At 48.6% G+C, this 27,626-nt stretch overlaps 1 protein-coding gene across 1 annotated transcript in view; it reads right to left on the reverse strand.

Annotated features, from left to right (window-relative positions):
• Nucleotides 1-27,269, reverse strand: part of Ntrk3 (neurotrophic receptor tyrosine kinase 3) — a 357,015-nt gene extending 329,746 nt beyond the window's left edge. The window contains exon 1 of the mRNA XM_051206601.1: nt 27,014-27,269. Coding sequence (XP_051062558.1) covers nt 27,014-27,261 — 248 coding nt within the window. The 5' untranslated portion in view covers nt 27,262-27,269. The remainder of the gene's footprint in view (nt 1-27,013) is intronic.
• Nucleotides 27,270-27,626: the final 357 nt, after the last annotated feature.

Consider the following 27,626-nt stretch of genomic DNA (forward strand, 5'->3'; position numbering starts at 1 on the left):
ATGGAGTAGCAGATGCTATACACAACTTCCTTGTGAGCTAAGTGCCTTTATTGACAGCTGTCTTCATCACTCGGCACCGCTGTAACTGAAGACCACAATTGGGTAATTTAGGAAAACACTGATGTCCCATTGCTCTGGAATCTGGAAAGTCCAATACCAAGCTGCCAGCATCTTGGAAGTGTCACTTGCTGTATCATCCCATGACAGAAGGTGGAAGGGTAAAAGGAGAAAGCGATGGGAGGGCAAAAAGGGCCAAACCCATGCTTTTATAAGGAACCCACTCCAAAAATAACTAATCCACTTCCCTGGTAACAGTACTAACCCATTCAAGAGAGCAGATCCTTCGTGACATCATCACCTCTTTAAAGATCCCACCTCTAACACTGCCGCGTTAACTTTGTAACCCATGAACTCTGGGGTTCACATCCAAGCCACTGCAATGACAATAAATAATCATATTGAGGACAAGAGAGGCTTCATGGCTCAGCAGACATCCCACCATCAGGTAGCAGTTGGGTGAGACTAAAGGGCTGCCAGGAGACACACGGGACTCTTTGAGGCTGCTGGGATACCTCACTGAGTATCTGCTGAGCTCACATTCAGTGGGGACCAGCAGGGTGAAGAGGAGTGGGGAGCAAGGCTGGGAAGAACAGGTGGAGAGGAGCTGGAGGCTGGCAGGAGGGCAGGCAGCAGCAAAGAGGATCACTTGCCTCTCTTAACCACCCTCCCTCCCCCAGCCAGAGCTGTAGGTGGGGAGGTTGGGGCTCAGCAGATGTCAGCAGCTCCCATTAGAACACCCCAGCACATGGGCCCAGGGCCCACAGTGACATTCTCCATACTCAACCCAGTAGAATGTCCTTGGCCAGCTTGTCAGAGCAAAGCATCACATTCAAGCCACCAGGGAAGTTCAGGAGCCTGAGTGGCCAAGCGTGAATGCTGGTCACAGCTGTGCCCCCCTGCTGCCTCATTGCTCTGTTCTTCCCCAAAGCTCATCTCTACCCACGTGCTATGAGGCTGAAGGAGCAGCTGGCAGGCAAAAGATGGCACCTGGGACAGGATGGTAAAAGCCATGGAAATGAGAGCCAATGTACAGTGTGTTTCCCAAAGCAGGACCTGGATACACCCTGGTCCCTTGAAGCAGGACTCAGATAGACTTGAACTATGACAGCAAAAGAACCTGTCTCAAACAGTAAGATGAAGATCCAGGAGAGACATACATAGGCCTCTAGACACCATATGCACACATAGAACCCTAGTAAATACAGAGCTCAGGCAGAGGGGCCACAGAAGTTGGGCTGTTGCTCACTCACAACCTCCACTTCTGAGAAAGCCATCTGACTCTCATGGGTTAGGGCACAGATTGTTCCAGGGCCGAAGACTATATCCATCTTCTCTGTTGTATGCCTACCTTGTCCTGAGCCAACTCTGGGCTGGGCTGCACCTGCAGCTAATTCGAACCTCTACTGATCCTGCTTCTGCCTGGGACCACACTCATGTCATCAGATGGCCATCACTATTGTCCTGTCTCACCCGGGGAGATTCCCATCCATGTCACTGGAAGGATCTGGGACATGGAGTGTGAGATGTCTCTTCTGTGGAAAGTCCAAACACAGAACTTCCCCACTTTCCTCCCTTCTACAGATGCAACAGCTGCCTCTTTCATTTAATCAAAGCCTACTATCAAGTTAGAGCCACGAGCCTCCCACCACTACAGACTGGCCTGGCCTTCCAGGAAATACCAGCTTCCGTGTGTAGCCCTCACCCTCCTTCCAGCTTCTTCATAACATGTTGCCCCCCCCCCATCCAGTCAACCCTGCTCCTTCTAGCTCTCACCTAACATGCTCTATTCTCTCTACCAAAAAATACGTCTATGCCTCCCCAATACTTTTTTTAAAATGCATTTCCAAATGGTGTGGTGACACTCACCTAAGAAGCTGAAGCAGGAAGGTTGAAAGATTGAAGCCAGGTTGGACTACAGGGTGAGACCATGTCTCAACAACCCAAGCAAAGACCATACAAACAAAAGGCCACACAACTTCCCTATCAACCTCTCATTGACCTTCCTGTGTGGAACTCCAAGCCCCAGAAGCTCAACATGTAACTTTGCTTGGAAATGGGACCTTTGAAGTGGTCATTAACTAAAATGACATCATTAGAATGGACCCTTCCACAAAAAAGGCAAAAGGAGCTCCTGCATACCAACCAACAAGCCCTCCATCAACATGGCAGCATCTGCACAAACCCTTCCCATTTCCATGCTCTTGACTCTCCTCCTGCCTCACTACTAACATTGAAAGCTATGTGACCATCCACCAGCCTTTCAGGGAGCTAGAGGTAAACAAGTGTGGACCACGAGGCTCGTGCAGACATCAAGGGGGAAGATGCTCTTGGGTCACCTCCAGGAGCTTCTTATTTTCCAAGTGGACACATTCCTTACCTCTCCCCCTTCTTAGCTGCTTGTTACCAGGACATATTTGCTGCAATAACTTTGCAATGATGGGTGTTGGGGAGTCAAGAAAATCACTGGCATGACTCATGACATGGTTGAGCTACTGGACCAACATCAGTCAAACCCACATTGTCCAATTTTCATCACACACAAAGAAAATAATAACAAACCCTTACACATTTCAACCATCAGAGTCAGTTTTCAGTTACCTGCAGCTGAATACAAGCTTGTCCATACACACAGTATCACATTCAACTCAAACTCCACCCTATTGCTTTTCAGATGAGAAACTAACAGTGAGATTACAGCCTTGCCAAACATCATAGAGTCTATCAATGGGGAAAATGCCTGCTTGAATATGTGTGAACACACACACACACACCAGAATCTGACAGATCTTAACCGGGTCTCCCCTCCTTATGTTTCCCTATATATTATTATGATGTTATTGAGTGGTTTGGTAAGCAGGAAGCCACCCATTTTATTGTAACATTTTCCATGTGACCTTATAGCAATGTTTAGAAGGGTTGTATCCTTCTCTACTGAGATGCCCTGGGCACTCTCCAGCCAAAGGAGAACACCCTAGTCCATGGCTAACACAAACTGTAACCATAGCTGTCAAAAGGAACCCCAGAGGGGTCAGCCAGTGGCTAGTCAGAATCAGATCGGCAAATAACAGACAATACCCTGGGGACACTGGCAGCCCTACATTCCTGCCCTAGCTGGTCTCTACACACCTGCTTATGGCACTTATTCACTCCCACCGCCCATCTGCACAAAATAAAGCAATCAATGGTACAAATATTTTATCTAGTTCACCACATGGTTATCCTATTGGAGGTGAATAAATCAATGTAGCCCAGGGAGCATGGAGCAGAATTTCTCATTGAACTGACATCGGGAACATTTGTTCCAGCTTAGAAAATCTAACCACATTATAACGCAGCTGGGGCACAGAATTGGGTAGCATGCACTGGTTCCTCCCCGCTCTGAGTGTACCCTGGATGAGGAGGACAGAGAGAGCCTGGACTGGCAGTGTGCAGTTGGAATTGTGGATTCTGGGTACAGACTGCCTGGGTTCCCTTTGTCCTATTGATGTTGGTTCTGTGGCTTTGGGTATGCAAAACTTCTAAACAGATACTACCTTCTATGTGATTTCATTAAATTGACAAAGCCAGTGAATGGAAAATTCCCAGCATAGCTCTTATCACATAGCAGCCAGTGTAAAGTAATGCTGCTGTTAGAATTGTCCTTTCCATCACCATAGTCATCACACTGTAAGTCATTCTTCACTGAGGAGGATCCCCAGAGATGATACTATATTTTCTAAGATAATTCAAAGACTATTGATGGAACCCTGATCCTTCCAAGGTCTGTTACCTCTTCAAAGTATGTGTCATTTTGGATTCAGAGAACATGACCATGGAAGACTCACCAATATTGGAAATAATCCTGTTCACCCACTAATAGGCACCCTCACCTTCACCATAGAATGGACTAATCAAATTTAACCAGCCTTTCTCCCAAGATAGTAAACAGCTACAATGAAAATCATATGAGGATAGGTAAATAACTATCCTTTTATTTTCCCTGTTCATTATTAATAACTGTGTAACACCTAGACTTCTTTGCTGAAGATCAATTTTTGTTATTTGTAACTCTGTGTATGTGTGATGCAGGATGCCCTTCTGTATGCTGTGAACATGTTTCTCTTACTGGTTGATGAGTAAATGCTGAGTGGTCAGTAGGCGGGGCTACCAGATTAGGAGAATGCTGGGAAGAGAAAAGCAGAGGGCAGTCACCAGAGAGAGAGAGAGAGAGAGATACTATATAGCCGCTAAGGTTTAACATGCTGGAGCATTATAGGTAAGGGACTGCCTTGCGGCAATACACAGTTAACAGAAATAGGTTAATAATAAGAAAGAGCTAGCCAATAAGAAGCCTGAGCCATCAGCCAAACAGTTTATAATTAATATAAGTCTCTGTGTGTTTATCTGGGACTAAACATTTGCAGGACCGGGCAGAACAGAAACTCTGTCTTAATGGTGTATAGTGGGGGGGGGGGGGGGTATGTACACAAGAGTGCAGATACTTTCAAAGTCCAGACGAAGGCATCGGATGCCCTGGATCTGGAGTTACAGGTGGTAGTGAGCCACCCAACGTGCCACCCAGTCCTCCACTCTATTCAGCACCAATACCTTGGTTCTTCATACTACCTGCCTATCTCAGCTGTCCTGAGATAAGCCTGCAGCCAGAGACAGGCAAGATTTGCCTGTAGGACAGGCCAGCAGAAGGGTGGGAAGGGAAGGGGAATAGAAGCAGAGGTATGTATCAGTACAGGAAAAGGTGAAAAGTGTTTCTAGCAGATGTCAACTCAGCTCTCACAAGAGAAGCGTGTGGCCTGAAGGAAGACTACCTGGCTGGACAGCCATGGAGAAGGTTGCCAGTGCCATGGCAGAAGGAGCTCCCAGAACATGGTCAAGTCTTTAGCCTCTTCTCAAGCAAGCTGATCCCGCTGATTCACCATGGTAACCCACTTCACTAAAAAGGTCTCTGATCAGAAACAATGCACCCTGCTCAAGCCATGCCTAGGCCTCATGGTAATCCTCTCCCCCAAATACCAGCAACTCAGTGTCCCAAACAGAAGGCGCGGTTCTTTCCACATGGTCTAGGCCTGACGGCTCTTCTTTTCCTTCCTGGATTACAGCCCTCAGCATACAATCAGCATTGTTTGAATCTATTTGTTCATTCATTCATTTCTCCGTTCATCTTGCCCCCCACCCGCATTGCTTTGCCCTGGGATTTGCAATGGCCTCCAGCTTTCTTACACTTGTGTGTACCCACCGCCTCATCAATCCATGGTGTGGTACAGATTACCCTTAGGATGCAAATTAAAAATATTTGCTTGGCGCGGTGGTAGTGGCACACACCTTTGATCTCAGTACTTGGGAGGCAGAGGTAGGTGGATCCCTGTGAGTTCCAGGGCAGCCTGGTCTACAGAGCTAATGCCGGACAGCCAGAGCTGTTACACAGAGAAACTCTGTGTTGGAAAACGAAACAAAAAATATTTTCTTGGATGCATGTAAACACACACACACACACACACACACACACACACCTACATACACATATACAACATACATACAATAGTCTTCTCTAATTTGCATATTAACGTTATGCAAATTTAGTTCTGTGCACCCAGAAAGAGTGAGAAGGGAAGGTAACTTTCTTTCTTTTACACACTGCTGCTGCAGCCCTCCCATTCACTATGGTATAACTGACCCAGCTCGCCTCAGCTGCTGTGTGCTCGTCAGAGTGGGCACAGTTTGCAGTGCTCAACCAGGAAATAAAATGTTTTCAAAGGCTGCTTTTTGCTCTCTCTCTCTCTCTCTCTCTCTCTCTCTCTCTCTCTCTTTTGCTTTTTGCTCTCCCTCTCTCTCTCTCTGTGCATGCATGTGTGTGTGAGTGTGTGTCTGGACATATGAGTGATTTACTATTTTCCAATTTTCACCACTTTTTTTTTTCATTCACAAACTAACAATCAAAAAAATAAATAAATAAACCTGCTTGAACTTTAAGACTGATCTGCTAACCCTCTGATGACTCCTATGATTAAGCCAACACGGTACAGAGGCTAAGCCTGGTGTTCTTGGCCATCAAGTGAGCCTCGGAGCTTACTGTCAGCTGTCTTAGTTCCTCAAGGTTCCCTACCCTCAGATAAACAGGGACCTTGCACCTCCTCAATCCCACCCACCACTTGTGCCGTGCACTACCGCTAAAACAGCCTTCCTTCACCTCCCTCCCTATTCAGATCCCACCTAGGCCCAGAGGTCCATGGCTACATTGCCTCTTTCCTCCGTTTCCCAAGCTGCCACCTCACCCCACTGCATACTGTCTCTGGCAATCTCTTTCTTTGCAGGTGCACTGGTCTCTTCAGCCTGGACCTAATCACCCCACCACCGTATCCTCAGAGGGTACAAAGCACCCTATAGATGCACAAATTTGGAGAAAGATAAGTGTAGTGGACCGGATTGAACCGGACTGACCAGCTGTGAGTTGGAATAGTTTGACTCGACCTTCAGTAATTATATTCCTTGAACCAAAGTTCTGGGAAATTTGGCAAACCGTTCGGTACTCAGGGCTTTAGTCTATTGGGGTTTTGTTTGTTTTTTGCTGATTGGTTGCTTGGTTGGTTGACTACCTGGCCATTTGCTCCTTGCTAAAGTTGGGACGCTGTCCTTTAGCCCCTTCATTTGAAAGGAACTATCTGCTGACAGGCTAAGTTCCTCCAGGAGTGACTTCTGAGAAGTTGATTTTCCATACACTGACCATGGGCAGATGGTCACCTGGAGCTATGAGAGGAGTTATGGAACATCCCAAGAAACAGACCAGAATCCTGCTAAGGACCAGGAGACACTCAACTCCAAGCCCTGCAGAGCTACTTCAGAGCAATCCATGGCAACCTTGCCCTTTGAGAGTTCAGGAAGGTAAAGGCTATTAACCCTTACTAAGCCCAAAGTCAAGGTCCACTCCCACAGCAGCGGGGCAGAGGGTGCCAAGCTGCCTGAGACCCTTGCCCTCCCCCAGCCCAGAACCAAAGTTTGACTAAAGCTCAGTCTTTGCTTTATAAATCTCTGCCTCTTAATGATGGCTTCAAGGCTGAGGGGAAAAAGGACCATTAAACTCACTGAATAAGTTAATGGGGCAGAGAGAATCTATTTCGGAGCCACCCCAGGCTATTTTCCTCTGGTGCTAAAGCCTGAATAAGCAAAAAGAAAAAATTAAAACCATAGAGCACATTGCCAATAAATAACCCCGGGTGTAATCTCTCAGCAGCTAGGGCTTTCTCTGGTGATATTAGAATGCAGATCTGTCGCAGAGCACCTCCATGTCAGAGCTCTACCTGCAGTTCTGCTGGGGCCCTTCCCTCCCTGTATATGCAAGGGATGATGCAATGCTACTTACTCCTCAGGCACCAGCCAGCCACCGGCCAGCCTGCCACTGTCCAGCCAGCCACCAGCCAGCCTGCCACATCCAGCTAGCAACTGTCCAGCCAGCCACTGTCCAACCTGCCACATCCAGCTAGCAACTGTCCAGCCTGCCACTGTTCAGCCAGCCACTGTCCAGCCAGCCACCATCCAGCCTGCCACTGTCCAGCCAGCCACTGTCCAGCAAGCCACTGTCCAGCAAGCTACCGGCCAGCCTGCCACATCCAGCTAGCAACTGTCCAGCCTGCCACATCCAGCTAGCAACTGTCCAGCCAGCTACTGTCCAACCTGCCACATCCAGCTAGCAACTGTCCAGCCTGCCACTGTCCAGCCACTGTCCAGCAAGCCACTGTCCAGCCAGCCACCAGCCAGCCAGCCACTGTCCAGCCAGCCACCATCCAGCCTGCCACTGTCCAGCCAGCCACTGTTCAGCCTGCAGGCTCCTTAGGGATCATGGAGAGAAGATGCCTACATAAAATCCACACAGAGAAACTCAAGTTGGCATTTCATCAAGACTATCTCAAGACCCTCCAATTCTCCTGCTGTAGAGATCACCCCCATGAAGGATGCCCAATTGCCTCCAGCTCTCTAGAATTTCCACTTTGGACCTGCCCTGGAGACCACAAAGCTTACTGTCTCTCCTTTATACCAAGTGAATACAGGACGTTAGTTTCTTCAACTTGGACACCTCCACTTCTTAAGGAAATCTCTTGCCTTCCTTCCTGTTCTCCCCCTCTCCCAAATCCCTGACAGTTTCCTACTCCCTCAGCTCAATGGGAAAGACCTACACTCCCCATTGACTCCCTAGAACATAGCCAGAAACCTGAGTCTTAGGGCAGGGAAAACACAAATAATTAAATAAGCCAGAATTCCTGTTGGTAAATGTTGAGTCCCACTAGACACACAGTGTTTACTCTTTAATATTTAAACATGTTAATTAAATCTTTGAATAAACAAATATATTTTAGCAAGTAGTGTTCCTGAGCTGGAATTCTGTCACCATGCCCCTAGGTACCTTTCAGATGGGGCTAAGTCTTCTAAACTATTTGCATGTGTTGACAAACCAGGTAGAGACCACTGACTATCCCATGAAGCCTTGTCTTCCAGCCAAGAGAAAATAGATATCACCCCTAGAGACTCCAGGATGTCCCTCAGCCTCCCTGACCTTCCAGAGGCCCACAAGTCTCCTGTCCCCAGTAGGTGCTCTGGTCAGACATGGTTTATCTATCCCAGCACTTACTTAGCCAGACACATCTAAGTGCCAGAGAGTTGGAGATAAACAGAACAAGACCCCACCCCACTCATCAAACGTCTCACAATCATTTCTTTTGCTTTGTGTTTAGAAATTTCTTGTAGCCCATGCCAAAACCTTCAAGTAGCCGAGGGTGGCCTAAAACTCCTGATCACATTCCAAATGTTGGGTTACAGCATGTGCCACCAAACCTAGTACTCAATGCCAGCTCTATGAGAAGCCCATATTCAGCAGGCTTTCCATGATCTACCTGCCCCCTTCTTCTCCAGCCAGCATGGACTGCCATCAGCTCCCCAGGTTTCCCTTCCTTCCAGTTGTTCCTTCTACATAAAATAACACCCATCTCACCTGACCTCTCTGCGTGACTAATGTCTGCTCATTCTTCAGGTTTTTCCCCTTAGCTGTCTCCTCATCCACAAACATTTACCTGGATGAAGGCCCTTCCTAAGGCATCCCTTCACCCTTGCCCTTCTCTCCCCAGCCTGTGTGTTAGACCCATCTCCTAGGATAAAAATGAATCACCTCCTGTTTAACAGGGAAAGACCTCTGAGGCTTCCCAGCTCTTCCCACAAGACTCCCAACTGAATCACTGGAAGAAGAAAACAATAGCCCAGGGGGGTTATCTGGCTTCCCTCTGGAATGCATTAGGGATCCAGCTTTGGTCTTTGGGTGGGGTGTGCAGTTGCAGGCTAGAACACACCTCCCCAGAGGAATAGCCCTCAAGGGGCCCTCACTGCCAGCCTGGCCCTGGCTTCCCAGTGTCAGAGTGCACCTAGGGGCTCCAAGAACACCAGTGTGTCTTGGGCTGGGAGTCTTTGACAGGGGCTCCCAACTACTTTCAGAATTCTGTCAGAATGGATACTGGCCCTGCCACCTTACAGATGGGCAAACTTAAGATGGCTGCCTTCCAATGCTTATCTGCAAGTCAAAGACTCAGTGGGAGTCCATCCAATGAGCCTCTCCTAACCCAGGTCAACCACAAGCTGTCCTGCCTGTCAACTGGTAGGACTCCTGTGGAAAGAGGCCAAGCCAAGCTGTGTCTTAGAGAGTGAAACACATTCATCATACATCCCAGAGATTCCCATTCCTGGGAAATGACCTGAGAGGAACAAAAAAAAAAAAAAAAAACATATGTTCACCAAAAGGCTCACACAAGGATATTCACAGTGGATCTAGCCACGAGTCCAAAACTAGAAGCAACCCACGGGTTCCAAAAACAGAACAGATAAACTCAGGTTGGTCACACAGTACAATACTACATAGCCATAAAAAGGAATCCAAAACTGTTATCCTCAGCGTGTGGATGAATCTCAACACCACACCATTCTTGTTAAATGTGAAGTACATGATTGTACCTGCATGAAGCTCTGGGTCAGACATAAGCAATCTATTGCTGACAAGCTCAAAATAGTGGTCACCCCTGAGGAGCTAATGGCAGAGGCAGACTTGGAAGGGACATGAAGGAACTTTCTTGGGGGCTAGTCATGTCCTTTGTCTGGATGGATGTAGGATCCACCAACACTACTGGGCTCTAGCTGAATGACATGCATGCTCAAACATTTAGGCAGCACTCACTAACATCCACCATTTCTCTGAAATACAGCAGGGAAGTAGAATGAAGCCAGATATAAGAGGCCGAGGCAAAATGAGTACTGGAATACTGGAATACATTTAAAAAAAAAAAAAAAAAAACAAAACTCTGTCATAAAGAGTTTTATGGAGCCAAATCTAGCCTTAAACACCTGATCATCTTGCTTCCATCTCTCAAGTGCTGGATAGGTGTGTTCCACCAAAGCCAGCACTCAGACCATCAACTCTATGAGAAGCCTAAGCTCGCTGGGTTTTATGTGATATGTCTGATCCCTCCTTCTCCAGCCATGGACACACATCAAGAGAAGATCATGTGCTAGGTGGACATAGTGGCACCCACCATTTAATCCCAGCAATCAGGAGACAGAGGCAGGGGGATCTCTGAGTTCAAGGCAGTCGTGGTCTGCATACCAAGCAAGTTCCAGAACTACATTTTAAAAAGTCTACCTCAAAAAAACTGAAAGGGAGAGAAAGAGAGAGCGAGGGGAGAGAGAGATCTGGGAAGGAAATGATCCTGCTGACACCCTGAACTTGGATGCCTGGCCTACAATACTGTGGGAAAATGCATTTCTGTCATTTAACCTACTTATGTTGTTAATTTTTGTGATGTCAGCATTAACTAATTTCAATATTACTTCTGTTTTAAATTCCAAATGTAGTGGGTGTAATATTTTTGTTGCTTAGAGGTTCTAGAGTTTGATTTGTAATAGATATGCAAAAGGAAGAATTTCACAGTGAAAGTATCACCTACCTATCACCTAGAACATTGCCAATTGTCGGGTGATAGAAAAAAAAAAATAAGATAAAATAAACAGAATAAAAAGCCAGCCTTTTCAACATAAAAGTCATCTCAGTTACTCAGGAGACTAAGAGAGAAGATTCCAGATTCGAGGCCAGCCTGGGTGGGACACAGTGTGAGTTAAAGGCCAGCCTGGACAACTGAACAACTTCATGAGAACTGGTTTCGAACTACAAAGTGAAAAGTGGGCTTGAGGATGTAGTGTGCTTGCCTGGCCTGCTCAAACCCTAGGTTCCATTCCCAGTACTACAAAATTAAAAGTGAGCACTACAAAGTAACATTAAGACCCTGGATATACCCTGCTTTCTCCTCTTTTCCCAGAGACCAAGGCAGTGGGGAAACTGGTTTATGCCGAGTTAGTGAGTGTGTTCTTTTGCCTGATCATAAACAGGAGTACAATGTAGCTGTTGTGATCATAAACAGGAGTACAATGTAGCTGTTGGCTGTGATCGGTTACAGAGTTAGAGTTACAGTTGCTATGATGAAACACCACCACCAAAGCCAAGTTAGGGAGAAACTGTTTCTTTGGCTTACACTTACACATTACTCTCATCAGTGGAGAAAGTCAGGACAGGAAATTTACAGGGCAGGGACCTGGTGCAGGAGATGATGCAGAGGGCATGGGGAGGCACCGCTACCAGCTTGCTTCCCTTGGTTTGCTCAGACTGCTTTCTTATAGATCCCAGGACCACCAGCCCAGGGGTGGTCCCATGTACAATGGACTGGACCCTCCCCCCATCAATCACTAAGAACAAGCCCTACAGGCTTGCCTACAGCTGAATCTTCTCAATGGGCATTTTCTCAACGGAGGTTGCCTCCCCTCCAATGACTCTAGCTCATGTCAAGTAGGCACCAAACTAACCAGCACACACATACGGTAGGTAGTGGTTTTTAATCAGCATGGTTTGTCAGTGATTTCTGTGTTACTATGTGGACAACAAAGTTTTCTCTCTACTATAGAAGTCCGTCATTTCACTATAACATGACTCACTTCTGGATTCAAATGTCACACGGAGATATCTCAGCTTAGTTCCTACCACTTCACTTTCACATAAGCCTCTACAACAAAAGTGGGAGCCCGGGTTCTACAGTGAGCCTGGGTCTGAACCTCCACTGCCACTCACACCTGTAGCCTTCCAGCAGTGTGTAACTCTCTTGGACCCACGTTTCCCTCATTTGTAACAGGAGAGCCAGCCTCACACATGTGGTTACGACGTTGATTAAGTGAGCTACTACGTGAACTGTGCCAGGTGCACAGAAAGCAGTCAATATGGAACAGCTGTCTTACCCTGCACTCCAGGGACTGGAAAGGAAGAACAATCCACAAACAGGGTCTGAAGAACAAAGAGAACCGAAGGGCCCAGAGAGCAGAAGGAAGGCCAGAGACCAGATTAGTCAGGAGAAGCATCCAGACCCAAAGACTCTGGACAGGAAATGTTTGGGAATGGAGAAGGAATGGTCAGGTTGGCCAAGAGCTCCCGGATTCCTGTGAGAGGATCATGGGAGGCAAACACCAGAGAGATGTGCTCAAACCCAAAAGGCTCCAAATGCAGACAGGACTCCAGTCTTCATCTTGGGGACAATTTGAAGCCAATGAAGCCTCTTGAACTACAGTTACACAGTGAGTTCCCCTACTTCCCAAATGAGGAAGGGCATTCTGTAAAACACAGTTATCCTTTTATATCTCTGCTATACACATCACACCACATAGGTCTAAGTGAATTCAGATCAAGCACAGCCCTGTGGGGGGCGAAATGAGGGAATGTGGACCAAGGTCAAGATAGGGCCAGATACAATGTTTGGGGTGAAGAGAAAGGGAGAGAAGGAAGTAGAAGGAACCTGGCATCATATCCTAACCCTGTCAGGATGTGACAGGAAGTAGGCTGGTGTTCTCTGAAGAGGGAGGAATTAAGGCTTCTAACAGTTTGAGAAACTATTCACAAAAGTCTTAAGTAAAATGTAAAGGCACCATTGAACCACTTTAGATGACACAGCTTGAGAGCCACAGGAGTAAGCAGTCACGCTCCAAGTGGGGCCATGGCCCAAAGGCCTGTGCTCCCTGTGTTCCCCCACACTGCAAGGTCTTAGGCTAGCGGCTAACATTTGGAATCAGAAAGCCTGCACATGTATATATGTATGTACAAGAATTTGTATGTGTTCTCTCTCTCCTTCCCTTCCTCCTTCCTTCCAGCCTTCCCTCTCCATCCTCTCTCTCTCTCTCTCTCTCTCTCTCTCTCTCTCTCTCTCTCTCTCTCTCTCTCTCTGCTGATCTTAAAATGTAAAGTAAAAAATGCTCCAAAAATCTTAAACTTGTTTTGAGCACTACCTGACACCAAATGTGGAAAATTCTGCAAGATGAAACTTTGGATCATGAACAAATTTATTAAAAATGCAGTATAAATAACCTTCAGGCTATGTGTAGTAGGCATATATGAAACATAAATGTATTTCATGTTCAGACTTGAGCCTCAGCCCCAGGATATCTGGTTATATAAATGCAAATATTCCAAAATCTGAAAGCAGTCTGAGATCCAAAGCACCTGTGATCCCAAGCTATTCGAAGGAGGGTGTGCATGGCTGTAATAACACCTGTCTCAGGAGGCTCTGCTAGTCATGGATAGGGCTTGACTAAGAGTACCCTTAGCCTTAGAAATGCTCATGGGACACAGTCACTCTCAGTATGCATAAATTCAAGTTTCCCCAGAAGATTTTTCCAGTAAAAGCAGAGCTCAAACCCATGGATGCAATGAAAATGGTACACCCAACATCCAGGAACAGGCACACGTACCACCACCACCAACACGGGAAGTCTTCTGGAGAGCTTGGAGACACAAAATGGGCCTTCTCTAGTCTATGGGTCTTTACTCCTCCGAGCCCACTACAGGGACAGAACAGAAGGAGCCATGTCGATATCATCTGTCCCATGAGCCCCTGGGCAGGCAAGGATGCACAATAGGGGATGGTAGAATGGGGTCTGACACAGTGGCCTGGATTGTGCAAAGGACAGAAGTGTGACTGTTAAGCCAGCAGTCAAGGCCCTGGCATGGGTCTCAGGGATCAGTAAAGACTGGACAGTTACTTCCATCAGGATAGTAAATAAGTCCATAAATAATCTTAGATAGTGGTTGGGGAGATCTGTTCCCCTAGGGCTAAGCTTTGGAGGAGGGAAGGGACTAATCAGATTCACTCGGGCTACAGAGTGTACATGGGTGCTGGGAGAGGAAGCTGGAGTCCTGTTCTTCAACAGCACACAAGACCCATCTCTTCCTCCCATCCTATACCCTTCCCATCCAGACTCACCTCCACCCATCTGGTTTTCTGACTCCACACACCCTGTGATGGAATTTCTTCAGGAACTTGGCACTGAGGGTCTGAAAGGATATGCTGTGCCACCTTTGGCCATTTCCTAACCTTTAAGGTAGATCACAAGTGGCAGGATCCAGGGGTAAAGGCAAGAGACCTAGAGAGCTGATATTCAACCTTGTACATCCTAAAATGGCAAGGATAGCAGGCTGTGTCTCTTTATCCCTTGCCTTGCTTTCTCTGGGCTTCCACAAAAACAGCTGGCCCATCACAGGCCTTCAAACAACCCCATGCTGAATAAATGCCAGGAACATCTGTTTACCCAAAAGAACACAGAACACACAGGTCTTCAGCCCAGTGTCCCCTCTCTCCTTCTAGATGCCTGGGATTCTGGGATTTTCCTTTTAAGCAAGCCACTTGTCTTTAGATATTTGTTTCACATATACAGAGTGACAAGTAGAAATGGAACTCACCTTCCTTGTCTTTCTGAACTGCCATGTGGCTTCTGTAAGTGACAGCAGGGCCAGTGTACCAACTTTACAGCCAAGAGGTACCAATCTGGTATCTCACAACACTGATAACCAATACACACACACTTTCCTTTGAACTTTTCATTAGATGAGATCCTCTTTCTGAAGAGCCACAGATCATCTATCTAATTTTAAGATTCAAGAAGAAAAAATAATGTTTACTTTCTCAAAGTTGGACCCCAAGGCTTTGCATCCTGTCAGGCCTGTGACAAGTGTCAGCTGCTGGGGTGACAAATAGTAAACTCCCTCTTTTATGCTTCCTACAGCTGGAAGAGCAGAGCTGTCCTGCTTCCTCCACTGTCCACTCTTCCTCTATAGCCCCATTTGCTAGGAGGCTCTGGACAATAAGGCAAGTGCCAGGCACCTGGGTACCACACAATCTATGCCCATCCCCAGTTCTGGCCAGGGTGTCAACATCAGATTCCATCAACTCTTCGTCTGCTGTGCACTTTGAAAACTGTCCTTATGAAAGATCCCTATCTGTCAACACCTACCCAAGAACAGAAGCCAGAAGCCTCCACAGAGCACAGAGACCGTCCATGAAAGAGGGAGAGATAGAGCCAGTGGCCCTAGATCCTAAAACCAGACACTTCCAGGTAGTCCCCCTTTCACTACTAGGGACAATGAGGGGCCCTTACTTCTCTTCCATGCTACTCCCTCCTGAATGCATTTGAGACAATGTGTCTGCCATGGGAATATAACTCCTTCTCCCCCATAGCCTTGCCCCTTCCCCCTTCCCTCATGTTATTTCCCACTCAGTGTCTTCTCACCACATTTGTTAAAATGACTGCCACTTAAGAGGTGGCAGGGAGTCAGAAACACAATCTGGAGCAAAGCTGATATTAAATAACTTCCTGAGCCTGCATGCCTGCCAATGTTCCCTCCCTGAGTTTCAGGTGCATACATAAAGAGGTGAAGAGGGGGTGGGAATCCAGAAGCATCCCAGTTCCAGCCTCAGGACCACTCCTTTACTCAGAGAAGACCCCTACCTTCTCTAGGCTGTATGCATCACCCGCAGAACCTGAGGTTCAGTGGTTATCAACACACAGCTTTTACCTGTATACACATATAGCAAAGGATATCCACACTAAGCCTGGAAGCCCCTTCTAGACAACCAGACCAGCCCCATTTTTCAGATAGAGACACTCAGCATAGGATCTCCAATCTCTTAGCCAAGACCAACCAGACATATTAAAGCTCCTCAAAAATATGAACACCTGCCACTGAGGGTGAGGGAGAGGAAGGGAGAGGAAGAAACACTCTAGGAAACACCAAAAAAGGTCTGAATATTAGATGCCAGAATTGATCATCGACAATAAAGTTAGTGACTTCCTCCTACAGGTCCAGGCATGAAACACCAATAACAGCTGTGGTCATGCTAACATCCTCAGCAAATCACCCACAGTACCCAGAAATTAAAGCAGTGCAAATCCCAGAGATGGATCCTCTGAATCCAGGATCATCACAATACCCAACACCTATCCAATACTTGCTGTTCTCCATTCCAGTCACTAGGTAGCGCTGCTTCCCCCAGTGGATTGGAACCACAGAACATTTAAAAGGGGGGTAAAATGACCCCATTGGGCCTACCAGATTTCTGAATTATGACCTAACTTCATCTTTCTTCCAGAAAAGGACAGGCCAGTCACTGAGAATCCATCATGTTACAGATTTTCCACACATCATGCAATTTAATTCCCAGTAACACCTCACCTTTCGTGTGTGTGTGGGGGGGGGGGAGAAGTACACAGAGAAACTAAGTAACTTTATTCATTATTTAAACACACAAGAGCACAGATTGGAACCCTTAGTTCGACCACAAATTTAATGACCCTTTTGAACTGCACAAATAGACTTCCCTTGAGATCTCAGTCGGTGCAGTGACCTGTGGTTAAATCAAGCTGGTTGGCCATGACTTCAGAGTTGCTGGCACCTGGGAAGAGACCAGGTGCAGTACAGACTTTGCTTAAAGGAGCAATCACAATAGGCTACATAGCACCTACACAGCAGAAATCGTGGTCTAGTGCCCTCTTGTGGCTTTACATGGAACTGGAGCAAATATACTTGATGGATATGGTTGGGCTGGAGGGGTTTCATGTTGCTACTGTCACATTGGATACCTAAACTATTCTTACCAGGGCAAGTCCTGGAGCCCCTTCTGTGGCTGGTTTAATTACAGTAACCAAAAGGAAATCCATAAGTGAATGGCAAATAATATAGGGCAAAAATAGCACTGAATCATATGGGATAATATCTACCAGAGGCTAGGTACTCCTAACTTAACCTGGTCAAAGATTTCTATCACCCAGAGTCCTGGGGCTGGACACGGGGAAGGCAGGGAGGGAAAAGGCTTTGCCTAGAGCCCTCTGACACTTGATAGGCCAGGTAGGCGTCATATCAGTAGGAACAATACTCTCCTGGTCCTGGTGACAGACACATACTTCAGTTACTTGTCCCATTCCTAAAATGTACACCTTGATGGCTCTCCAATCACCTCCTGCAGCTATTTATTGGCTACCCTCAACACTCAACACCCTTTAATCCATATCTTCAGAGCCCCCAAAATGTCACTGCTCTCCACCTCCTCCAAGCTTCTACTCTTCTACACGCCAGTCAGCCTCTGGGTTTCCCACCCTATGAGATGCACCTCACAACCCAACTGGCCCAATTTTTAGCTAAGCAAACAGTCCCAGAAATCCTGAGTGACTTGCCTGGGTCCAAAGGCAACAGAGGAGGGAAGTTGACTGAGCAAAGTCCCTAATCTCCTGGAGCTGCCTCTCCGGGGCACGGGGGTGGGAGTGGGGGAGGAAGACAACAGAAAAGCTGGGGACATGAGGAATCTTCTAACTGAACCCCCAAGAGAAGATAAATCTGTTAGGGAATGTAAAATAAACAAAATGTGGGAAATACCAGAAGTAGGAAGAACAGATGAAGGGCATGAAAATACCCTTGCTTGAGAAGATGCAGGTCTGGGATGCAGTGATGGGAAGAGGGAGGGAAGCAGCGTCCAAGCCTTCCCTGCCCATTCACATTCCCAGGGCAATCTTATAGCAACTCAGGCCCTTTTACTTATCACTCTTTTCATAGGAAGAAACCAAGGGTCAAAAAAATTTGCATAGCCACAGGTCACCACTGATACAGTGACAGGGCCACAATCCGGAGCTTCTGTTTGTAATTGCCATCCATACATGGCTCTTCACGTGAAAGGCCCCAGCTAGGGTAGAGGGCTATAATATTGGTCCATTCCTGCTTTTCAGTGGCTCTGCCTTGCAAAAATAATAATAAAAAAAAAAAAAAGAAGAAGAAGTTGGAGGGCAAAGATGGGTCACAAGAGAGAGGGCCTCATCTGTATCCCTGGGCCAGGCAGCTGTGGGTTGGCCATTGGGACAGAAATGGGCTCTGGGCCCATAGTCTCAGCACACAGGAGACAAGATAGTTTCTGGAGCTGGGGACAAGGTCCCTGGTGGACTTGTAAGCACAGGAAACCAAGCATCCTGCTCAATCCAGGACTGCCTAGAACAGAGAAGGACCAGTCACAGCAGACAACTAACAAGGGGATGTTTTCATACCCATTCCTTTATCTGGGAAAAGACTAGGGCCGACTATACAGAGAAACCCTCACAGTCAGAAGCTCAACCCTGACTCCTGGCGGGCTCCAAAAGCCCAGGCTGGCAATCCACTAGCCACTATCCCAGCTCCAGCTCTCTCCTAGTGAAACCACCAGCCGAAGATCGACGCGTGCATCGTGCTGCCCTCTGGTGGCCATCAGGAGTCTACACACAGACAATCTCAGCAAAGCAGGAAGCCGGCAGCATTAACGTTTTGTTTACAGAAACCTCAGACATGATGTTCAGGGAACAACACTGAGGAGAGGCGCATGTGCGTGTACGAAGACGCCCCCAGATGCGTACGCACAGCACAATATACTGCTCCAGGCAGCCGGTATTAGGACTTTGAGTCTAAAACTGCTCCCTTCGTTTCTCCCTCTCCAGGGAAACTCAGGAATCTTTCCTGCCCCTGCAATCCCTGAGCCTCTGGTGCAGATATTAACTGGCAAGGGGAGGCGACATAGGGCCTTAAGGCCCAGCATCCTTGTCTGTTTTGTGCTCCTAGCTCACTGGGCTGCAGCATATCAATTCATCTGTCTGCCAAGTTCTTCCTCTGAAAAACTGGACGTAGCCCAAATTATTCCCCACCTCTTCTTCCTGATTTATGATTCAAAGTCTTGATCTTCTCCCTAATTCAAATCCTCCCAGTCATCCAGAAACGGAAACAACCAACAGGGCACTAGTCTGATCACAGCGCCTGTAAAGGAGGTCAGTCATACCATCCATTTAATGACACCCAGTGACCTTGTGGGAAAGAGAGAGTTAGATGACCCCATTGCAATGGCAGAAACTAAAACCACAGAGGTTCTGTGACATGGCAAGTTCATGCAATCAAGAGGCAGCAGCAATAGGATTTGCTCAGCAATGTTTTTGCAGGGCCCTCCAGCTGTCTCCATGGGGACAGTGGGAGTCATCTCTCACAGTCATGGCTTACCCCTATAGGAGACAGATGTCACATCTATGAGCAAGAAGGATGGAGAGTCCAGCAAGAGGAAGGGGCTGGAGGGAGTGAAGATTACTAACTCGTGGAAGCAGGGAGATGAAGGCCCAGGGATACACAAAATTCCCCCTTCAGGAATGACACTCCCAACATCAGCTTCCAACTCTAGCTGAACCCCCCACCACACACGTGCTGCTTGCCTCCAAAGACAGCTCTGATCTCCCAAAGCTCTAAGAGAAGTTACCCAGCCCTAGCCAGGCTCTCTGTCCATAAGCTTCATGAACACTGTCCTGATGACCAGGCTTCAACCCAGAGACAAGATGACAACTGCCCAGCAAGCAGCTTCCTGAATCCATGCCAGCCTCAGCTTGCACCTGGACTACTGTGCTGTTTGGTAGATAGACCTCAGAGGGTAGGACGATGCAGGGAAGCCAAGGGTGCCTGGAAGAAGGATGGGTTGGGATACAACATCCAGGGAGGGCAGTACTTTGGGAACAGACCAGGAGAAACCAAAGCCTCCATTTCTATTAGAGGTCTGTCCAGGGCTTTGCTGCTGAAACACCATACTCGCCATATTCCACTGGTCTTCCCTGTAATACGAGTCAGGGCAATGCTCACCCAGGGAACTAGAAGGGTATGAAATACAGCCTTGCGGACCTTGAGGACCTCCATGTCAGTCCTCTTAATAGTAATTTGTCACAACAGTAACATATTTGCATATGTGTATCTGTATACCTATGATGTAATCACATACATATATATAGCATCCTGAAGACTATGGACAAAAAAACTTGATATTTATAGCAGACTGCCTAAACATTTAATGGCTGTATGAAACCCAGCTCCTTCTTTAGATCCCGCCTCCCTATCTGTGAACAAGACCAATGTTTATTTAATTCACATAGTTGGAACAGTGTCTGGGATATAGTAACTGTTGAATAAATGGTGGCTATGATCAGTTATCAGGTACTTAACACTGTGGCCTGTTACTGAGCACTCAGTAAAAGCTGGCCCCTGCTAGTGATTGTATATTGACAGCTTCCTCATGATCAGGCAGTGGCATGGGACACTGAGTTTTAACAGTGCTGCCCTATGTTAGTTATTATTATCTGTATCTTGCAGATAAGGAAATTAAGGCCCATGGAAGCAAAGGGCTCTGTCCACAGCTACAGAGAAGCCAGGCTGGGAAGAGCAGCAGAAAAGAGAAGTTGCCCAAACCTCCATGTCTGATGATGCCAGCTTGGAGTTAGACACCTGAATCTTCAACCACCCTAAACCACTTTGTGGTGGAACAAGCCAGGCAGGGGCACTGGGGACAGAAGTTGAGGCCAGAGAAAAGACTTCCAAACCTGCTGAGTGCCCTTTCCCCAGCCATCCATGTAAATAGCTCAGCAGGGCCTCGGGCCTCGTTGAGCTTATCTCTAATTGGCGTGGGCTGCAGGCTGCAAGGAGCCCCGGGGCTGCCAGCTTCACATAGTTGCTGCCTCTGGGGACCCTGAATTTGGAAACACTGCCCCAGAGGGAGACACAGGCTTGGGGGGAGGCTCTGGCTTTGAAAAAGTCCCCCAAGCAGGCAGCAAGGTAGCGCGGGAGGGAGTGCCACTGGGAAAAGAGATCTCCCACTATTCTGGGCAACTCAGCTGGGCCCCTTGTTCTCAAGCCCCTGAACCCCTGGGGAACATGAGGAAGGCCTGCTTACAGCCTTCTAGGCCCTTCAGCTCTAACTTCCAAAGAGCTTTCCACTACACTCAAGAGAAGCAGAAACTCTGGGAATCCTCCTGGGAGGACTCCAGAGAACTCTCACTAAAAGAGATCACTTGAGGTCTCCCTCTGTCTGGCCATCAGAAAGAAGCCTGCCCCATGCCTAGCCACCGAAAAGTGTTTCTATTCCCCAAAGCAGAGGCCAGAGTACAGCTCAGACAAAGACCATGGACTCTGACTGAGCCATCCCAGCAGGTTACCAACAGATCTGGGTAACACAATCTCCATGGGCCAGAAGCACTCAACTACCCTCTCCAAGTCCCTCGGAAAAGAGCAGTTCTGTAATGCTGCTCTTTGGTCAAAAGAAGCTGTCCGGAGGAAAATCCTCCATGTTTCGCTTTAGAGAAACAGGCCATAGGATACTCAGCTAAAGGTTCACCCCAAGGGCAATGGAGGCATAAGAATCAGACCGGCCGGGAGGTACACTAAGGAAAAGCTGCTGCTATTCCAACACCTCTGTTTCTTTCCATTGGACAAGCCATGGTAACTCCATCACCTAAGACACTGGCTCTGCTCTTGTTTTTGTTTGATAATCTATAAAATGGGAATAATCAGCCCTGCTCATATAACTCAAATAGTTCTTGTAAAAAAAAAAAAAAAAACAGTCCCAGCAAGTCTGGGACTCTTGATAAAGATGATGAGTGGGACTCTTCATAGAGATGAGTCCCCTGCATAGGGCATCATTTGAGTGATGGCCTGGCCCCTGGGAAGGGTGTTATTAGCATTGGAAATTGAAAGAGGGAGCTGAGTACCCTGTGCCCGCTGAGCCTGTCCCATCTTACATTCTATGTACCCATACCAGCTAACAAACCCCTCCATCAAAGCACCTAGTGGAAGAGCCAAAGACTCCCAAATCACCTCTCCTGTTTAATCCCCTCTCAAACTCAGGGGCCTCCATTCATAACAGGGCATCGTGTTGTTCTGATTATGCATGGTTTAGCAATAAAAAAAATTATCTTGCAACCCCAAAACACTCATATTTACTAAATTATTATATGCTTAGATATCTCCAGTCCATACATTAAATATTAAATATCTTCTGTTATAGGCAAGAATAATTTGAGATAGATGTTCTAATATTTTCCCACACCCAGTGGAGGCCTCTCTCCAACAAAAGGATGACATGTTTGCATGGATGGCTCTTCTAAGCCTGAGCCCTGGGGGGGGGGGGGACGGGCAGGGCATGATGGGAGTCACAGAGTCAGTTGCCCAACCTCTAAGGAAAAGCCAGCGACCCTAAAATAGTCTGAAGTGTGGCATTTGGTCCAGGTAGTTGATGACAAATTGTGTCCTGTGTCACAAATTCTGGCAAGTTCTGGGTGACCTGACTTTTCTAGAAGTGGGAGAGGAAGATGGGGGAAATAACAATGGCTCGCAGCCAGTATGAACTCGCCTATGCCCTCCTCTTGATGGGTATCACAGAGTCATTACAATCCCCCAAGAGGGACCCTTAAAAGAGGCCTGGTTAAGCCTCCTGGGGGGATGTTTCCTGGCGCTGAGATGGCAGATGTCCGAGTTGGAAGGGACACTCTGACCCACAGCCTGGATTCATAGTTAGATTTACAGGCTCTGAGTGGCCGCAGCCCTCCAGGACATCTCGAGGCAGATGGGGAAAAGCTAGGCTATAACTCACTGTATCCTGTTCTTTTCTTACTCCTAGCCTGCCACTGTTCTCCAGAGGCACATGATCCCTGCAAGAGCCACTCAGTGGAGCACTGAGATGGGAGCCCCAGGTCGCAGTGGAAATGTCATGACACCGGAAAGGGCCATGCATACACGGGAAGGGCCATAGTTGCTCACATACCACATACCCAAGACTCATCTGAACAGGGGGCCAGCATCCTTTCCAGACATGAAGGGTCAGCTGGCAGAGTCTGGCAGGGCAAGGATTAGGGTTTCGAGACAAAGAGAGCAGCTAGAACCCAGCAGGACCCTAAGGAATCTCCCCAGCCTTCAGCTCAGCCCTCCTGGCTCACCATATAAGTACTCTCAAAGCCACAGCCAGGGTTCCATGGGATTTGCCCAAACTATCATGTTCTCAGCTTCCAGGTAGCCTTAGAGCTGATGTCCTTGGCCCGAGAGGGTACTGTGAAAACTTAGTCTCCTGAGCATACTGGAGTTGAAGATTCTAGGTCATAGGAGATGCTGACACGGACCAGCAACCTGACCTCAGTATGAAATCCTGCTGCCAAAGAAGCCCAGGGTTCCAGCTTCCATCCTCAAAATCACTCTATCCAAGATCTATAGCCTCTTCCCTTTCAAACCACACCTCCAAGGCATGCTTCAACTCCACCTATCTATTTCTCAGGCTTAACCCCAATTCTGGGACTCTGAACACATTGTGCAACCACTGGAGCCTTTAGGGCTTGGCTCATGCTTTATCTAGGAGTCCAGTTCTCACTGGCCTTTGTCAAGGCTGGGTCACCCAGCTCAGTCCTTAGAACAGAACCGAGGTTCCTAGAGAGCAGAGCCCCCAGATGACTCTTCAGTCATCAGAGAGTCTCCAAGGGAAAGGGAATACAACATCTAAAATCCTGCCAAACACCTGGAACCCTATGGCATTCAGACGGATATACAAATGGCGGCTCAGTGCCTCAGCCAAGAGTACATGGTCTTTGAAAGCCTGGGCAACCAATCTCAAGAATATCTGACTCAGTGATGCCACTCTCTGTACCCCCATCTTCTATCAACCATTCAAAGGGCACACTATCCCAAACCAACACAACCCTGGTCTAAGGAGGCAGCCTCGGCAACCTATCATCTTGGCCACTACCCTCTCGCCTTTGTGTCGTCAGAGCCTGGTTGGGTGTGGCTGCCCATGAACCCTTATGGATAAGTCTGTGGTATATTAAGAGCTACAATAGCAAAAAGATTACCCCTTTGAACAAAAAGGGGACAAGAAGGAGGAAGGAATCTGGAGGGAGGGGGTTCTTTGGAGCAGCTGGACTATGACTGGATGAAGGCAAGACCCCACTGCTTCCCTGATGCCGTGAAGCCGATTTCCTTCTCATATTAATGGGGTGGTCAAGGGTGTAGAGTCTACCCAAAGCTCTAGGTGGGAACAGCCACCACTTGGAGTGGCACCACAAGAGAGTTAGGGCTTCAAGAAAACAACCCTTGTCTGTCTAAAAACTGTGCACAAAAAGTTCGCTATCTGAGGAAGGATAGCCTGAGCTGTCTGTCCATGCCCAGAATCTGTCCAACTGCGTGCCATCACCCAGGGTGACAGGCTAACATGCAATGACCCTCCTGACCCTGTATCTCTAAAAACATATCTGAAGGACACCTTTCCAGGCCACATTAAGGTTGGACCCTGCCCTGCTCTGTGTTCCTCTCTGCCTTCAAGCACCCATCCCTTCCAGTAGGCCTTGGGTTGGGGATCTGGGACATATGCTGAGCAGACCAGTATTGGATGCTAGAATCAGATCACAGGCCTGGGAAAGACTACCTTTGCCCTTAATCTTCCATTTCTTAAGGGGTAAGATGAGAACAAGGGCATGTTCATCCCTGAATGAGCACTTCTCTCCCATCTTGAGGCTCTCTGCCTCTGGACTGAAGTCTGGGCCCTTGGTTTAGTCAATACCAGACACACACATAATAGGACACTGGGGGAAAGATGGGGTGAGAAGGGGGTCATCCAACCCCTGACCTCTGACCTCCGCCACCACCCCTGTGGTGTCAGGTGGATGGATGTAGGAGAGTCCAACACACACAGAGGGGCTCCCGATGCACTCCCTCTCATATCGCCACAGGCACTTTCCTGGGATGCTCTAATGTCAGAAGGGAGCAAGAGGCCACCTGGGCCCCTTCCCCCTTCCATCAGTGTCTCCAGGAAAGGCCAATACTACTCTTCCCTATGGAACTCCTTCCCCAAGCCTCAGTTTTAGAGGTGTGACACCTCTGTGTGGCCATAAAGAGCCTATGTGATTGTGATCAACCCTGCCTCCCTGAGGGTTCCCAAAGATATACACATCCTTGGAGCAAAGAACAAGCCAGACACAGCTCACCAGCTCCCAAACTCTCCAGTCCTTGGCACATCCAGTCACCTGAAAACCTCTATGCCCAGCTCCTGAGCACAAGCCACTAAGTGCCCTCCATCCATCCCTCCACCCAGGGGTGCACTTCCAGGTCCAAGCTTCCCTGACAATTCCCCTCCAGACCTTGCCCCAGGCATTCTCAGAGATGGGCAGGCACCTTGGCCTACATGGGGGTAGAGGCTCTTCCCTTGTCCTCCTCTCCCTTCCCCTTTGGTTGTCTTTCTGGTCATCCTTGGGCAGGCTGGAGATGGTAAGGAGTAAATAGCAGAGCTAAGATATGGGTCAGTCTTGTCTCCTGGACCAGGAGTCAGGGATATCTCTTGGGGCTGTCCATCTCACTTAAAGTATAAGCTTTGTAAGAACCAAAGCTGTCTCCCTTAAACCAAGAAAGCTGGTGGGCTCTAGAGAGAACAAGACTGCGGTTCCTTCAGGCTTTGTAGCCCTGAGGCAATGGCTGGAGCAAAAAGAAGGTGGACACTGAGAGGGAGGGGGCAGTGTCCACAGCACACTGGGTCTCTTCTTGCTCTAGTCTGTCCCCAAGGCAAAGAGCTACCCTAAATGCCTCCCTCAGAGCCTGGCCACTATCCTATCCATCCTTTAGAAGCCCTGGGGCAGAAAGCAATGAGGGGTCCTCTGAACATCCCAGGGCCACCCACACCCTTGGGGATGTGGGAGGGGGCAGCCGGGTAGAAGGGGTGGTGGTCACCTGGCTGAGGGATGAAAGAAAGGCTGTGCTGGCTCTGGGTGCCTGAGCTCTTCCTTTCTGTCCCTCCCAGGCCTCTGGCCCCTGTCCCTACCAAAGAAACATAACAACAAAAAAGAGCAGGCCACCACCGACACCGCGGGGCTCACTCAGACGGGGCAAACCAGACAAATGCCAGGCAGAGTTCAATTTTTGAAATAAACAGAACCGCAGAACTGTGGAAAAAATCCCTTTCCCAAAACATGGGTCCTCCTCCCTTCTCCCTCCAGCATCCTGACTCAGAATTATCCTGGGCAGTTACCGAAGCCCAAGCCAGGAAAGGGTCTGTAGGAGCCCAGGGTGGGAAGGAGGGGGGGGTATCTCGGAAATGCCCAAAATGGGATGGAGAGGGCGGCAGGGGGGGGAGCGAGAAAGGAAAAGCAAAGAGGTAGGCGTCCATGACGGCCTGAACACGTCCATGTCCGTCCGAAGTCTCCTCGGGAGCAGCCAGCTCCCAACTTGTTTATTTATTGGCATGTTTTGCTGTCTCCAAAAGGAAAGAGTTAAAAAAAAAATCTCGACCGGTTCTTAAGCAGTCCCTATCAGTCACCTTCCCTCCTCAGCTAAGCATTGCCTCTGCCACCGCCACTATCTGCCACCGCCTGTCAGGAAACCGAGCCGCCTCTACTTTATTCCACTTGAGCGTGGCCAAACTGTTGCTATTTAGTGGGGGGCAAAGAACCCAATTCGCACCCTCAAAACGAGCCGGCAAGAGGGTGGAGGCGAGGACAGGAGCTGGGCCCCAGGTGTCCTCTGCCCGGAAGGGTCCTCTCTAGGGAGAGGTACCCACCAGCATCATCGGATCACGCCTGGCTAAGGCAGGAGTCACCTGGAACACGCAGCCCTATAGCATCTCCCGAGCCAGGGCGAGCCTGACGCGCGCCCGGCAGGCTGCGAGCAGAGGCGAGCTGGGGAGCGCAGGGCCGGTTCCCGGGCCGCGGGCGGGCAAGAGGGAGGCACGGAGCTGGGGCGTGGAGGGGGGGGGGCGGGCTGGGCAGCGGCCGCCTGACTTACATGGAAGTGATATTCCTTGAGATGTCCGTGATGTTGATACTGGCGTTCCCATTGCTATTCCCTGAATCCTGCCCTTCCAGGAGGGGGAAGAGGTTCCCATCGTCCGGCCGCCGGCAATTGATCTCAGTCTTGCTGCAGACACAATTTGCAGGGCAAGCCAGCACCGAGCCCACATAGTCCAGCCAGACGCTTCCCAGCAAGAAAATCCGCCAGAAACTACACTTGGCTGGGCAAAGAGAGACATCCATCTCCGATCGCTGCTTCTAAAAAAGAGGAGGAGGAGGAGAGGAGAGGGGGGTGGGGTGGGGGGAGTGGGGAGATCAGGGGGGGAAGGAAACAAAGACGACGAGGGAGGGGGAAGGGGGAGGGGGCCTCTGCCTTTGAAACGCCGAGCGATCAGATGCAAAATCCTTCAGCGTCGGAAACCATCGCGGCCGCCGCTGCCGCCGGGTGGGAGCCGCGGGGAGCGCCTAGTGGCGCGGTCTGCCGGGCATGGTGGCCGGCTCGGCGCTCGCCGGCTTGCGGGGTCCAGGAGCTCTGGAAACGAGGCGCGCTCTCCGACTCCGAGACTTTGCAGGGTTGCCACAACAGACGGTGGGAAGGCGAAAATAAT

The sequence above is a fragment of the Phodopus roborovskii genome, unplaced genomic scaffold (assembly GCF_943737965.1).
Source record: "Phodopus roborovskii unplaced genomic scaffold, PHOROB, whole genome shotgun sequence".
Taxonomy (NCBI): domain Eukaryota; kingdom Metazoa; phylum Chordata; class Mammalia; order Rodentia; family Cricetidae; genus Phodopus; species Phodopus roborovskii.